Raw genomic sequence first — 15,862 nt, 5'->3', positions numbered from 1 at the left:
CCAGAAGTGGAATTGCTGGATCACAGTATAATTCTATTTTTAAGGAAGCAATGAACTAGTTTCCAGAGCATCTGTACCATTTCCCTTTCCCACCAACAGAGCACAAGGGGTCCAATTTCTCCACACCCTCATCAACACTTGTCATGTTTTTTTTTTGACAGCCATACTAATGAATCTGAGTTGGTGTCTCATGGTAGTTTTAACTGGCATTTCCCTGATTAGGCATATTAAGCATCCTTTTTTGTTCTGGACACCTGTATATCTTACTTGGAGACATATCTACAAAAGTATGTTGCTGCCTTTTGAACTGCCTGTCATTTTGCTCACAATGTTTTCTCCTAGCCTGATCCATTCCTCACTCTTCAGTGTTTATCTCAATTTCTCCTTCATTAATAATTAAATGAAAACTCATGCTTTGGAAACAAAGTGATATACACACACACTATATATAGTACATATAGTATTAATGTGAATACTGAGATACTGTGATTTACAGTAAGAATATATATTTTTATATATTTGTATATTTATTTGGTCTTAATCCACACTTCTTGGCTCACAGTTCTAAACCCTAAACAATTCAAAGCAACGGGCCTCTTTTCCTGAAAACCTTTCAGGGAAGGTGACTTTTGGGTCCCACCCAACGGTGGGGGCTGGTTGCCAGGAGAATCAACCACATATTAGAGGGCACTTTCAGTCCTACTCCTATTTCCAGGGAGGGGATAGCAACCAGAGGTTGAATCAGCTGCTAACAGCCAATGATTTAAGTCAATAATGACTATGTAATGATGTCTACAAAGACCCAAAAGGACAATTTTTTGTCCCTTTCAGGAAGAGCTTTCATGGAGGGGAACTAAAATGCTTCTACCTGCGACCATGCCCAAATCTCTTTGTTCAAGATCTCACCCAGTGTGTCTATCTCTTCATATGGTTACTGACTCATATCCTTTAATACTCTCTTATAAAAAAAAAAAATCGGTACTCTAGTAAGTAAACAAACAAATTTTCCTGAGTTCACAAGCCCTTCTAGCAAATTAATCAAGCCCAAGAAAGGGATCACGGGAAACTGATTTCTAGCCAGTTGGTCAAAAGTACTAGCTACAACCTGCCCTCTCAACAGGAATCCTGAGTTGGAAGGGGATGGCAGAACCTCCAATCTGTAGCCAATCAGTCAGAGAACTACTTGAAACTGACCTGGCAACTGGCGTCTGAAGTGGAGAGTGGTCTACAGGACTGAGCCCTTGACCAACAGAATCTGCTTCTACCTGAAGGTACATCACAGTGTTAGATATGATCTGGCTTTTAGGAAACTGCTGTCATTCGAGACTTGCCTGTTGGTTTGATGAAGCCTACAACTGCCCCCCTCCACATACACACACTGGAACTGGGTCCAGGAACCCTTTGCAAATATGCTATACATATATAATAATATGTAGTATATAGAGAATATACATAGTACAAGTAATATAATAACTATTTATTCTGATAATAAATTTCTTCATACCCTATCACATTTCTTTAATCAACTCAATACTAAGCATAGCTAACTAATTACTAATTATTCAATCTTAAAATAAGCTATCAGTTCAGTCACTCAGTCGTGTCCGACCTGTGACCCCATGGACTACAGCATACCAGGATTCCCTGTCCATCACCAACTCCTGGAGCTTGATCAAACTCATGTCCATCAAGCCGGCAATGCCATTCAACCATCTCATCCTCTGTATATATAATAGTTATAATTGCTATTAACTGAATAAACCTTTTAAAAGAAAACAAATTACTTTTCCTGTTATGACTCTTTATTTCTAAAATGAAGTTAAATTCAACTAAAATCAGCACTTTAATCAAAGAAAGTAAAGCTCTCAGTAAACTTAAAAGTTTAAACGTTTACAAATTTTTTTCATCAAATACAGTTATGAAAATCTTAGGAAATAAAATCTTCATAACTGTGAGGCAACAGACCACAAAATCCTATTAAAATTAATTTTACATTGTTTAAATTATGCCTGTGTGTGTGTGTGATGGCACCCATAATGTGGGACTTCTAAAATCTATTCAGAAGCCTGATGTGGACCGCTGGCCTATTATCAAAATAAACACTTAGGTAGGATTGTGTCAGGGAAAGTGTTCCAAAGAAGTGTTTAGGGCAGAGGTTTGTTGAAGAGAAGCAGCAAAACATAATGCTCCCCCTCCCAAAATGAACTGCAAAAGGTACAGGGCACTATGCGAGTATAATACATCCTTTCTCGTACTTAACATTCATCACTACTATTTTCCATAACCTTGAGTAAATCAGAAAGACCCATTAAGTGCTCACCTCTTTTGCTTAGGTTGGAGCTAAAATATTAACTAATACATGAGCTCTACCCTTTATGAGCTCACAATCTAGCTCAAGAAAAACAGTGAAAAAATGTTTCAAAACTGACCAATACGCAACCTAAAGATACACAATAATTTTTAAGTCTTCTCTTTTAAAATTCTCATACAATCATGAGCAATGCTGGATCCTACTGTACAGGAAGCAACAACTTTCCTGCCTGGATACTGCAACAATTATAAGTTTATGGTAACCCGAAGGACAGAGGGACCAGTCATCCAAGTGCTCTGAGGCAACTTAAGGGGTCTTCCACTAGAAAGGAAGGCAATTTAGTACTAACATACCCAGCACTGATGGCTGAAGATAGAAACTCTAAAGCTGGCCAAGAGAAATACTCTACCTTTCTGACAATAACAGATGAGGGAACAAAACAAAAAATCCCACAAATCAGATGGGCCAGCCAAAGGGGCATAATTCACCTATGACTTCTGCTTCAGTCTAAACAAACTTGAACTTGTAGAGAAATCACACCAGAAAACGTTTTCTGAAACCATCAAAAGCAACAGGAACAAGTAGCTTTTAAGTTGAACAAGGTGCCCCTAAGCTGTACAAGGCACCCATTTAATAAATAAAAAACAAAATAGTTATGTACTGAATATCAAAAGTAATCTTCATAGGAATGAAATGCATCGAAGTTAGATGCTATGTAAGGGTTATGGACTCTTATTCCTTTTCTCTTGACTGATTTGCCATGTGAATTATGAAATAATATGTCATATGTTTTCATCTTTAAAATGTAATGGTCTCCAAATTGAATGTCTCACCAAAAAAAGAAAGATAAATATTTGAGGTGATGGATGGGAGAAATTCCTTCACAATGTACAGATAAAATCATGATGTACACTATATTTATAATTTTATTTGCCAATTATACTTCAACAAAGGGGGGGGGGGACGGGAAGCAATCGTCTCCTAAATGAAAGTCCCCTACTACAGCAGGAGTAGGCGTTTTATCCCTGCTGTGCACCAACCTGTCCTTCCATTTACAGTTGTTGAGACAATTTTTTATATGCAACTTCTAAAAAGAGCTTTGTCACTAACCTAGCAACACACGGGATAATGGATCTAGACCTGAGATCAGTGCAGCAAAAGAACCAGTGATTTACTCTTGCTGTCGTTCACTCAGTCGTGTCCGACTCTTTCCAACTCCAATGCTCTATGTCTACTCTGTTTACTCTAACCTTGGCTCTGACACCCCACAACATACCTAGTGTGGCCAATTATGATAAAAACCAACTGCTTAACCAGCATGTTGTCTTTCACAACATGGACAACTAAACTGGTTCACATGCTAAATCAGGAAATGGAACAGACCAGACAGGGTCAAAGACTACGCCTCTCCCATGTCCAACCTAGATATCACTATCATTCTTATTTTACTGGTTCCACTTTAATCCTTGTCTGAAAAAATCTGGTTTCACATTGATAAAGTGGGCAATTTTAGCCCCATATCTATCTCACTTAGGCAGCCACCCTAACTACCCAGAATTTCAGTTCAAAACAGGCAACAAAAATACTTTCCAGAGTAATCAAAAGAATAAACACATAGAAATATTTTTCAAAGAGAAGTTTTCTGAAAGTTCCTTAAACTCTGAATCAAAAACTACTTATTTTTATTGTAAACATAATTCCAACCATTTTGGTCCAGTTTCTCAATCCAAGAGAATTTTAAGAAGTGAAAAATGTTGTAGAGGCAGAAACAGATATGACTGTGAAATTGTCAACAAAAAAGGAGAAATCCATAAAAAAGTACAGTAGGGTTTAAAACAGCACACAATGAGTTAGTACGCTCATTCACAAATAATTATAAACTAGGTAAAATATATTTATTCTGTCTTTAATTGCATTAATAAAATTAACTAAACAATTTGGAAAATAAGTTATGGAGTCAGACGTGGCAAAAGAACAGCAGGAAAAAGGACACTGAAAAAAAGAGGTGAAAATTAAGCTTTTTAAAAAATGTCATTATAAGTAAAAATAAACTCTGATAAACACATATTTAAGAAGAAAAATATTAGTGAACAACTTAATAAATTATTGATATTATTATAGTTATTTAAAAGGATAACATAAAAATTCAAGACCCTCTTCCCAAGGCAAATATTGGGGGAAAAAAATTACCAAATGAAGGCAGAGTGCTTTCCTATGTCATAACTGATAATCCAACTTAAGCTACTCAAGAAAAAATATTTACCCATTTCTAGCTGCCAAATGAAGAGGTGTACAGCCCGAAATATCTTGATAGTTAGGATTTGCTCCTTTCTTTAAAAGCAGAACCAAGCATTCCACCGATCCACAACTAAAACAATATTAAGAACAATTCAGATGCATTTAACCTACAGCCATAGTTGACAAAGCTTAATTAAAAAACAAAAAGCTCTATTAAACACATTATTTTGGGGGTCCATATTGACCTACAATTTAACTCCTGTCACAAGGAGTAAATAACCTCTACTTTCAAGATGGCACATTCTACTACGAAATCTATGAAGTATTTGAGAAGTTCATATGAAACAAAATAAAGTAGCATTAGCACATAAAAGAAGCCATATAATACTCTCAACTTTTGGCCTTCCAGAAGCCAAATTTATATGGAAAAATCAATTTTATTTAGGGAGAATTAGCACTACCTATATCCCAAAAGATGATATCAACAAACTGATTACACACTGGAACATTATGAATAAAAATCATTGTCACACCTAAGAAAAAAGTATAAAGCCAACAACTTCACATGCAATTAGCATATAAAATCTTACATTGGTGGGATAAAAGTAAAATTGTGATGAATGTACCCTCTTAAGTATATCCAGGAAAGATAAACACCATGCCTAACCTCCTCTAATCTGATCTAGGACAAGCGAAAACATCAGACATGACTTGAATCCAATCCCAAAATTAAAAAACTATCTAGAGAAAGGATGCAAGCGTGGCACACTACGGCCCCAACAAGACAAAGAACCCCTCAGCTGTCTGTTCTCATCTCTCCATAACTACTATGGAATCACACTGCTTCAAAGCTTACTGACCATTACTTTAGACCATAGCTTAATCCAAAATATATAGTCTTACTTTGCTGCAATGTGAAGCAAGCTTCTTTTCACACGTCCAAATGCATAATTGACATCAAACTTTGAATTTGATAGTAGTTCAGAAACAGACCTATACAAAAAGAAGAGTCAATGTTTAAAAAAAAAAGTTTTTAAAAACATAATAACTCAACTTAATAGCTCTTTAGTGTTACCCTTACCAACTATTCAAAAGGTTTTGTCTCACATCAGCCAAAAAACAAGGCACTACTCTCTAAGCAGAGCACGGCAGCCAGTGCAGCATCATCCAAAATTCAACTGCCCTCACCTATAAACTGGTGCTGAAGGGTTCCTCATCTGCCGCTCTGACTATGTCACCTGCTCTGAGGACACCTAAGTTGGTTTCAGCTCCCACTAGATTCTTGAGAAAAAAGACAGTTGGGCTGGCTGCTCCCTTTGCAGAAAGTTGAGCCTATCTATATTAATTTTGGTCAAATAAGAAAAATGAGACAAACATTTTAATTATATCAGACAGGAATTTCAAAGCAAGAAATAAAAGAATCATTTCTATTTTAAACTTGTTTCAAAATATAGTGTCTCTTTCTCCTCATACCAAACTACCCAATGGCTAACCACAGCAGAGTTGTCTGTTCAAGTCACACCTCATCACATAGCCAGACAACTGTATCTCACACAAGCCCTTTTAAAAAAAAAGTGTCAATGCTACATTAATAAAAAGAATATTTAAAGAAAAGAACTTCAAAATAGTAAAATATTAAGGAATAAGTTGTCCATCAGGCCTAATTTTCTGCTACAAAGGTCAGTAGTAAAGTAACCTCTGACAGAAACCATATTTTCCAGTGTCAGTAACCAAGCAAATAGTTATTTTAATTTCTGACTATTCATTTAGAAAATCTCTTCACAACACTGTAAATCAACTATACTTCAATAAAATATGTAAATTTTTTTAAAAATTAAAGAAAATGTCTAACCATAGATTATTATAGTTGATAAAGAACTTGGAAAATCTTGTTTCTTACTTCACAGACAGCAAATTATAACAGAGGTAAATAACTTGCCCCAGGTCAAAATGTCCAAACTCTGTGTCCATGTTTATACAGGCAACATTTAGGTAAATTCATATTCTTAAAAATATATTCTTATTCTTAAAAAATATAAATTTCTGAAATAGGCACTCACCTGTGTTGATCAGCCATTACCATTGGCATTAATGTATAAACAGCAGTTTCATTATCTAAGTATTAAAAAAAAAAAAAAACAGAAAAAAGAATTAATTTATCTCCTGTTTCTTCCAAAGGGTGATACTTACGACTATTTTAAAGTTTTCTTAACTCTAAACAAAACACTAGGAGAAGTGGAAGTTAATTATGAACAGTGCAAAACACCAGAAGTATTACACATACTATTTGCAAAAATGTAGAATGTTTCACCATACCTACTAAGATTTTGGAGGAATTTTAAGTATATATGAATATCAAAGATATACATGCTAAAAAAAAAAAGATATACATGCTAAAATAAATTTAAAACTTAAATATACATAATAGTTCATAATAGTTGCCTCGTGTCAATACTGTAACATAAGAAATTTTTAGAAGTTTTTATAAAACAGATTTAAAGTCTTACTTTTACTTATCACTTAATTTACGTTTTCATATTTTATAGAATTCACAGAAATGATTCAAAAGAAGTTAAAAGTCAGTAACACCTATGATCTCATGCAGTAGTTATGTAAATTTCAGCCAGTGTTTGCATTTACTTTTATATATTACTAGTAGGCTGCAGTCCATGAGGTCACAAAGAGGTGGACACGACTGAGTGACTTCACTTTCACTTTTCACTTTCATGTGCTGGAGAAGGAAATGGCAACCCACTCCCGTGTTCTTGCCTGGAGAATCCCAGGGACGTGGGAGCCTGGTGGGCTGCCATTTATGGGGTCGCACAGAGTTGGACATGACTGAAGTGACTTAGCAGCAGCAGCAGTGGTCATTCCTCAATTCAATGCATTTTAGAGCTTCATTTTTTTTAGTAAGCTATTTACAATGAATAACCCTGATACATCCCATTTAGTCCTTAAAAAGTTAATAGCGGTGCTAAAATTAATGAGTTAAAGTTTGAGAAAGAGTATTTGCATATCAAAGCATCTCCCCCAAATACTAATTACAAAGGAAAAATAGTGAATTTACAGGGGAGAACCCACCAGATATCACCTTAATCAACTCAAAAAGGGTAACATCACCAGAAATAATATATATCAATATTTCACAGTGCTTGAGTTTCCACTGAGAAGAGCATATCACTTTCACAGTATTCTTGCCAAAAATCTTTAACATTAATCTACTCATGGGAAAACATTAGACAAATCCAAATTAGGAGGAATTCCACAAAATACCTGATCAGTCCTCTTAAAAAAGTTTCAAGACCATGAAAGACAAGGAAAAATTAGAATTATCACAGTTCAAGGGAGGCTAAGGAAACATGACAACTAAATGCAATGTGGTATCCTGGATTGGATCCTAAAATAGAAAAAAAGGCGTTAGTAGGAAAACTCCTGACATTCTAATAAACGTCTGTAATGTCTCTAATAAATATCTCTAATAAACGTCTTAAATGCTAATAGCAACACACCAATATTAACTCCTTAGTTTTAATCATTGTACTTCGGTTGTATAAGATGTGAACATGAGGGAAAGCTGGCTGAAGGGTATACAAGAACTGAGTAGTACTTATACAACTTTTCTGTAAGCCTAAATTACTTAAAAATGGAAAGTTTAAAAAAAAAAAAAAAAAAGGAAAAGTTACTAAAAGATCCCTAAGAGATGAGTCAACCAAATGTAATTAAGGTGTGGACTATGACCGGGTACTGATTCAAACAAATCAACTGTATACTTTTGAGAGGAGAAAACTGAATATGATGAACTGGGTATTTGATGAGAATTAAAAATTACTGTTGTGTTGGCTCTAATAATGGTATTGTGATTATGCTTGAAAAAACATATTTAGAAATATATCTTGAAGTATTTATAGAACAGAAGTTACCATTTCTGCACATTTTTGTTCATTATTTTAACTATTTTTGAGTACAAACATGAAGAACAATTTAGTCCCAGTAAATTTCACAAGTCCAGTGTGCAAATGCAACAGTTCTTTCACTATAAAAATAAAGTTAATAACCAAGGAATCCTATTAATAACTAACAGCCAACATGTTTTAAACCATTATCTTCAAGGCACTGTTCTAAACACTTCACATACAAATGCATCATCTCTTTTATCTTCACAGGCACATTATGAAGTAGGTACTAGTATTGTCCCCATTTTGCAAATTAGAAAATTGAAGCACTAGTTAAGCAATAAGTATGTGATGGTGGCGTTAAGTGCCTAAACCGGAATTCAAAGCTGGCTGATTCCAAAGCCCTCATTGGAAAAATTTTACAGTGCACACAGTATACATACACTACATATAAATAACCAAAAGGTCTACAATACTTATTCTTGACATGTACAATACAGTCTGTTTTATTCTCTTCTATTTCAATTTTTTCAAAACGCTAACTGCAATCACTAAATCATTCTCATTCCCTATCACCAACAGGAGTTGAAAAAACACTGGACTAAGCCTCCCTCAGCATGACAACACTCTTTCTCTCTTATAAAACACTTGCCCCCAAAAATCAAGACAATTTCAATTAAGTCACTCCATAATAAAGTCATAAACAAGAACCATCTTTATTTGTGAATTTAAACTTATATAACAAGATAGTACACAATTTTAAGTGAACATCATAAGTTCACATGGGTTTATTTACAGTGTTTATTTAGATAAAATTTAGATAGATCTTATTTTTAAGTCATACCTAACCTTATTTTAAAAATATAGCTTACATACACTAAAAGGTATGAAGACACAAATAGAACCACAACTCTGATGCTAGGAGACTCTCCAGCAAATACTAAGAAAATGCTGAATAAAATTTGCTGTCAGGTGCTTCCTTCTCCACACTCATAAAGAAATCCTGAGAATTAGGTATATAATGAAAGTTCATTAAACTTTCTCTCACTCAAGAGTGGTAAGACTAAACTTTCTCTCACTTTATTAGATACTTTGGCTGGCCATTTTTATTAATAGTTGCAGAAAACTATTTAAAGGAAAACCTCAAAGAACAGAAAGCTCAGATTCACTATGCTATATTCAATTTTCTCCTCAAACCATAAAATGGAAGAGAATTTTTTTTAATTGGTAATTATCCTAATCATCATTCAAGCATATACTCCAGTGGGCTCAAGTTCTATTATTTTATTAAACAAATTACATTCATTGTGAATGCAGTAGTTTAAGATTTTTTTTCCCACATAAATGAACGATATAAGCCAACGTTTTAAAGTGCACTGAGAATCTACATCCCTAAAATCATTGTTTCCCCTTACTTCCTATCTCATGAGATTCCTGTTAGCCCTGCCTAATACCTGCACTCCATTACTTAGTGGGACTACTCAGGTTTTCATCATCTCAAGGGAACATAAATATGTCCTCCCAGTATCCAATTCAGTAAATATCTGCAGTTTAATCCTATGCAACAAAGTTAACTTTAGAGTGAAGTCTGATTAAAAACGCCAACCTTAATAATTTATTCCAATTAAATGATTAATAACTGAATTCTAACAAGGCAAGACAAATATTTGATTATTTCCTAAATTTAGATAGATCTCAGAAATTCTGTTCAGCCCTTAAAACGTAAGCACAACAATCTGGATGTAACACATCCACACACATGCACGCATGCCTGCCCGAGCGCACTTGAAAGAGCCAATCTCAAAGAATTCAAAAAGATTCATCAGAATTTGGGGACAAAATTGATGAACAATTTTAAAACAAGATGAGCAAACTCATTATAATCAAAGAAAAACAAATGTAAGCAACACGCAGAAAAGTTTTGTTTTTCATTACTCTAGTGTCCAGGGACTCTCAAGACTGTCAGTGGAACTTTCTGTTCCAGAGAGTAACTTGAGAGGTTGATACCTAGTCTTTAAAATGTTGATATAATTACATCTATATTCTTCTATGTAATAATCCTAAGGAAATAATCATAAAGGCATACTAAGATTTAAAAATCAAAGCTGTTCCTCATAAAATCTATTATAAAAAATTAGATTTAATGTTTGTTACATATAATCATATGAAAGCCTAAAAAATCATTAAGCATGTTTAAAGATATAAAAAGCGTTATGCTTTCTAAAAGCAGAACAAAAGACTATATGCAGTATGATCTTAATTTGGTATAGAAAGAAATAATAATAGAAAGAACTCAAGAAAATACTAGGCATTGTTTATTACTGGGTGAGAAATAATAGATTATTTTTCTTGCTTTCAAGATTTTCTACAATGAAAACATACTACCTTTAAAACCAGGATATATTATCCAAGTATTCTAGGTCACATTTATGTTAAAAAAGAGAGAGAGAGAGACTTAAGCTGAGCAATACAAATTGCTGTCAATGAAACTATACACACAGCAGCAGACACCAAAAAATCTGTGAGAAATGAGTAAGCACTTAAAAAATGGACTCAAAGTGGAAACAAAACAGAGAAAGAGTAAGCTGAAGGCAAAAGTCTTGTTCCTAACATCGGGATTATTTTCAGTCTGTTACTTTATACTAGCAAAGTACCAAGTACAAACTTACTTTTCAGAAACAGTCGACTCAAATTTTGCTGTTCTGAATCTTAGGTAGAAACAAGGGAAAACCTTTTCAGGGAAATCATCCCTAGGGCCCCAGTTCACATTTCTCTGATGACTCTGTGCCAAGGTCTCCTTCCCTAACTTAAAAATCACTGCTCCAGCAGCAATTCAAAGAAAGTTTCCGGGCGGGGGCAGGGGCGGATATAAACTAACACAATGCACTAAAAAGAAAAACAAATCACCAGCCATAATTGCCACCCTTTCTCTCAGTTGCGAGTACACAATCAAAAGCCTCTTAGAGGCAGCAGGGCTCTCACAATACCACTAAACCGTTCATGAGGCTGCAAACAAAACGGCTTTCTCACCTTTTATTACTTTTGTGCTACCTATCCCGAAGGAACTCTTACACACTTAACTAAAAATTACTAAACTACAAGGATCATGCCTACTCCTTTGTAGAAGCACCGTAGCCCCAACCTGTCTGATGAATAAATGATGAAGTGGATATGCATATTAAAGTGTAACACATGTAAACAAACAAGCATTTCAAGTACACGTTTGATATTTGACATCCTTTTATTTATCGGCTTATTGTAAAAATAAGCGGTGCTCTACACGTTGAAAAAGAAAAGCCCGCTTAATGACCCTCAGCAGCTTAAAGTAAACGACACTACGCGGGTTGCGGGGTGGGATCTCTCTACCCCACCTCCCCTGCATTTCCAGGCAGCGAATGGAAAAAGGCCAACAACTATGCCGTCTTCTGAATCCGGGTCTCCGCCATCCGGATGATATTTCTGCTCCTTCTCCGAAACCCCTAACCGATAGTCTGGAGAGACTTCCTTCAAGTCCTGCTCCTTCCAGCGGCAGGACGCGCACGGCCCGGGCCCCTCCCACAAACTCCACCTGCCCGGGGCGGGAGAGGCGGCCGAGAGGGGGCCAGGGGTCCCGGACCGGCCCCTCCCTGCCAAGGAAGGTGAACGTGGGCGTTTGTTCAGCTTTCGGCTAGTTTCCCCCACCGCCCGCAGCTCCCCGAGTCCCGCACCCGGCGGCCCCCGCCCCGCGGCCCGCTCACCATCGGGCAGCTCCACGGTGCGCGCGCGGCGCAGCGAGCGCGTCAGGCGATTGAGCTGCTCCATCGCTCTCTCCATCCTCGGCGCGCCCTCCGCGCTCCCCCAGCCCGCCCGCGGCCTCCGCGCTCGGAGCCCTACATCCCGCCCCGCGCCCGTCCCGCGGGCGGTGGTGCCGGCTCGCCCGGACTAACTCCCTGGGCTGCGGGGAAAGCTCGGGCCGCGGCCTCCGTCCGGGGGCTGTCGGTCCGACGACTGAGGAGACACCCGCCGACGAAGCCGGCGCTCTCGCCCTTCCTGCGGCCGCCGCCGCCGCTCCCCTCTCGGCTCGCACAGCCTTCTGGGAGCAGTAGTTTGGGGCCGCGCGCCCGGGGCGGAGCCACGCTCGCTGCGCCCGTGGCTCCACGCCTCCACCACGCAGACGCCGGGGTAGAGCGGTGTGTGCGGGAACCCGTGCGCAGCCTGGGCGTACCCGCAAGCTCCTGGGGAAAATAGCAGCGTGTTCTCACGCCCCCTTTTCCTGCTCCACAAAGTTTTACGCGAGCAGCTCCCTTCAACTCCATTATATAGCCGATTGGGGATTTGCACAATTGTTCTTTAAAAAATAAAATAAAAATTCATCCTCAATCATGCAAGTATTGGTAGGTTTTTCAGATACAGGAACTTTTGAAATGGTACATTTTCATATGTCAGATTTAAACAATCATAAAGTCAAAGAAATGCAAACGCAGAATATACTTTTTCCTTCATTCAGTTCAGTTCAGTCGCTCAGTCGTGTCCGACTCTTTGCGACCCCATGGACAGCAGCAAGCCAGGCTTTCCTGTCCATCACCAACTCCCTGAGCTTGCTCAAACTCATGTCCATCGAGTTGGTGATGCCATCCAACCATCTCATCCTCTGTCGTCCCCTTCTCCTCCTGCCTTCAACCTTTCCCAGCATCAGGATCTTTTCAAATGAGTCAGTTCTTCCTATTAGCTGGCCAAAGTATTGGAGCTTCAGCATCACTCCTTCCAATGAATATTCAGGACTGATTTCCTTTAGGATGGACTAGTTGGATCTCCTTGCTGTCCAAGGGACTCTCAAGAGTCTTCTCCAACACCACAGTTCAAAAGCATCAATTCTTAGGCACTGTTTTCTTTATAGTCCAACTCTCATATCCATACATGACTACTGGGAAAACCATAGCTTTGACTAGATGGACCTTTGTTGGCAAAGTAATGTCTCTGCTTTTTGATATGCTGTCGAGGTTAGTCATAGTTTTTCTTCCAAGGAGCGAGCATCTTTTAATTTCATGGCTGCAGGCACCGTCTGCAGTGATTTGGAGTCCCAAAAAAATAAAGTCTCTCACTGTTTCCATTGATTCCCCATCTGTTTGCCATGAAGTGATGAGACCAGATGCCATGATCTTAGTATTCTGAATGTTGAGTTTTAAGCCAGCTTTTTCCACTCTCCTCTTTCACTTTCATCAAGAGGCTCTTTAGTTCTTCTTCACATTCTGCCTTAAGGGTGGTGTTATCTGCATATCTGAGGTTGTTGATATTTCTCCCTGCAATCTTGATTCCAGCTTGTGCTTCATCCAGCCCAGCATTTCGCATGAAGTACTCTGCATATAAGTTAAATAAGCAGAGTGACAATATGCAGCCTTGAGGTACTCCTTTTCCTATTTGAAACTGAACTGTTGTTCCATGTCCATTTCTAACTGTTGCTTCCTGACCTGCATACAGATTTCTCGAGAGGCAGGTAAGGTGCCCTGGTATTCCCATCTCTTGAAGAATTTTCCACAGTTTGTTGTGATCCACAGAGTCAAGTGACTTAACTGTAGCTTGATTATCTGCCAGGCGGCTTCGTGAGGGCAAAGCTGTCACTGTATCGTGTGCCTTGCATTCTCATATTAACCACAGGCACCTAATACAAAGTTAAAGCTGGGGAAGATACTGATGATGATATCCTGAAGGAAAACTTTAGTTTATTCAGCACAATGCTAAAACATCAAGGTGATCACAGATACCAGTGGAAAATTCAGAGGCTGATTGTGGGAGCTGCAAAAAACTCGACAGTACCAACAATGTGTGGAAGAAATGAACTACAAAGAAATTCATGGGGGAAAATCATGTTTGTCAGCTCTACACAGAAGTTGGGCACAAGTCAGGATAAAAACAAATTTGAAGCAACTAAAACATGAAAGAATTAATCCAAGTCAAGTGAATAAGAGCCTAATGACACCACTGACAACAAAAAGGGAGAAATTGTCTCTTCTTGGATACAACCAGTGTCCAAATATTGCTGGAGTTAAGAGAGAACCAAGAGCTTGGTCTTTCTCAGCTTCTCCTCCCTCAAAGAGGCAAAGCTGTTCCTGAATGAGCACATGTATGTTGGTGTTATATATTGGCTGGCCTAGGAGGCATAAGAGAATCTCACTTGCCAGGATATACAAGGGCAGATGGTGGCTGGCCTGGGTGTTCCCTGTCAATGCCATCCTGGATCAGTTCCAAGCTGCTGCCATCAGTCATGCATACCAGTGATCCAACAGGCTCAGGACAGACCTCCTAACCAGTTGATTCAGATGAGACCTAAACCAGTCGAACAAGTTAGAGATGTCAGAGCTTCAAAGGAATTCAAATCCTATGAACCAGGCAATGTCCAACCCTTGGCAACTTAGCTTCAACTGAAAATGCCCCTGCTTTTCTTGACTTCCTCATACCATTCAGAAAGTCAAGATCCCCACTGCCCTACAGATGTTAGCATCTCAGCCTCTATCGCTGCCACTCCTTAAGCTGTTACTCCATATAAATCATTTCTGATGCCCTGTGGGCACCAAGTCTGGAGTTTATGTGCAGAGCAGAGGCCCCCAATAACCTCCATGGTGCACATCACTCCCTATGATGGTCACTATTCACCATAGGAGCAGAAGATAATGGAAAAATTACAGTTACAGAATGCAGCAGTGGATTGTCAATTCTGAATTCTGTAACGTGATGCATTCTCTCAAACAGTTCTGCTGTAAGGCATATGAAACTGTAGTACCACTATAGGCTTATCACTGCCTGTCCAATAGAACGTTCTACAATGACAGCCATTTTCCATAATCTGCACTATCCAGAATAGTAGGGACTAACCAAATGGTGCTGCTGGTTGCTTGACATGTGGCCAGTGCAATTAGATTTTAAATATGAATTTAAATGTAAGTAGTCTGATTCACTTCAGTTCAGTTCAGTCACTCAGTCGTGTCCGACTCTTTGTGACCCCATGAACCGCAGCAGGCCAGGCCTCCCTGTCCATCACCAACTCCTGGAGTTTACTCAAACTTGTCCATCAAGTTGGTGATGCCATCCAACCATCTCATCCTCTGTCGTCTTAAGTAGCCACATGGGCCTACTGGTTTCCATATTGGACTGAACAGTTTATCATACCAAGAAGGAACTGCCCATGAGTACAACAAAAAAAACCAAATAGTTCCTCATACGTTATAGTTAAAGAATTTAAGATTCTCACTTGCTGGTGGAAACCAACACCAAGAATATAAAATGAAAGCTTTAAAAGGATATTTTATATCATAACATCCATTATCAAAAGCATAGAGCTTTTCACTGATAAGAATCTAGATTTTTCTGTGACCTAGTTTTAACTTTATTTTTTCTATTTCTAGATTTTTTTTTCTCCCTGAAAATTGGTTTGATTGGATATACC

At 38.2% G+C, this 15,862-nt stretch overlaps 1 protein-coding gene across 3 annotated transcripts in view; it reads right to left on the bottom strand.

The window, feature by feature from the left end:
- HACE1 (HECT domain and ankyrin repeat containing E3 ubiquitin protein ligase 1) overlaps positions 1 to 12,391 on the bottom strand; it is a 115,980-nt gene extending 103,589 nt beyond the window's left edge. For 2 of the 3 annotated variants that reach the window (XM_065911530.1, XM_065911533.1), the window contains exons 1-4: positions 12,180 to 12,391; positions 6,610 to 6,664; positions 5,453 to 5,542; positions 4,575 to 4,679 (exon numbers count right to left, since the gene is read on the bottom strand). In XM_065911530.1, coding sequence (XP_065767602.1) covers positions 4,575 to 4,679; positions 5,453 to 5,542; positions 6,610 to 6,664; positions 12,180 to 12,255 — 326 coding nt within the window. In that variant the 5' untranslated portion in view covers positions 12,256 to 12,391. Of the gene's footprint in view, positions 1 to 4,574; positions 4,680 to 5,452; positions 5,543 to 5,737; positions 5,886 to 6,609; positions 6,665 to 12,179 lie in introns of those variants that run through there. The other variant, XM_065911531.1, reaches the window with a different exon arrangement.
- Between the last annotated feature and the right edge of the window lie 3,471 nt (positions 12,392 to 15,862).

Source organism: Muntiacus reevesi, chromosome 19, assembly GCF_963930625.1.
Source record: "Muntiacus reevesi chromosome 19, mMunRee1.1, whole genome shotgun sequence".
Lineage (NCBI taxonomy): Eukaryota > Metazoa > Chordata > Mammalia > Artiodactyla > Cervidae > Muntiacus > Muntiacus reevesi.
Note: the sequence above shows the minus strand (reverse complement) of the source record. Positions and strands in the feature narration are given on the sequence as shown.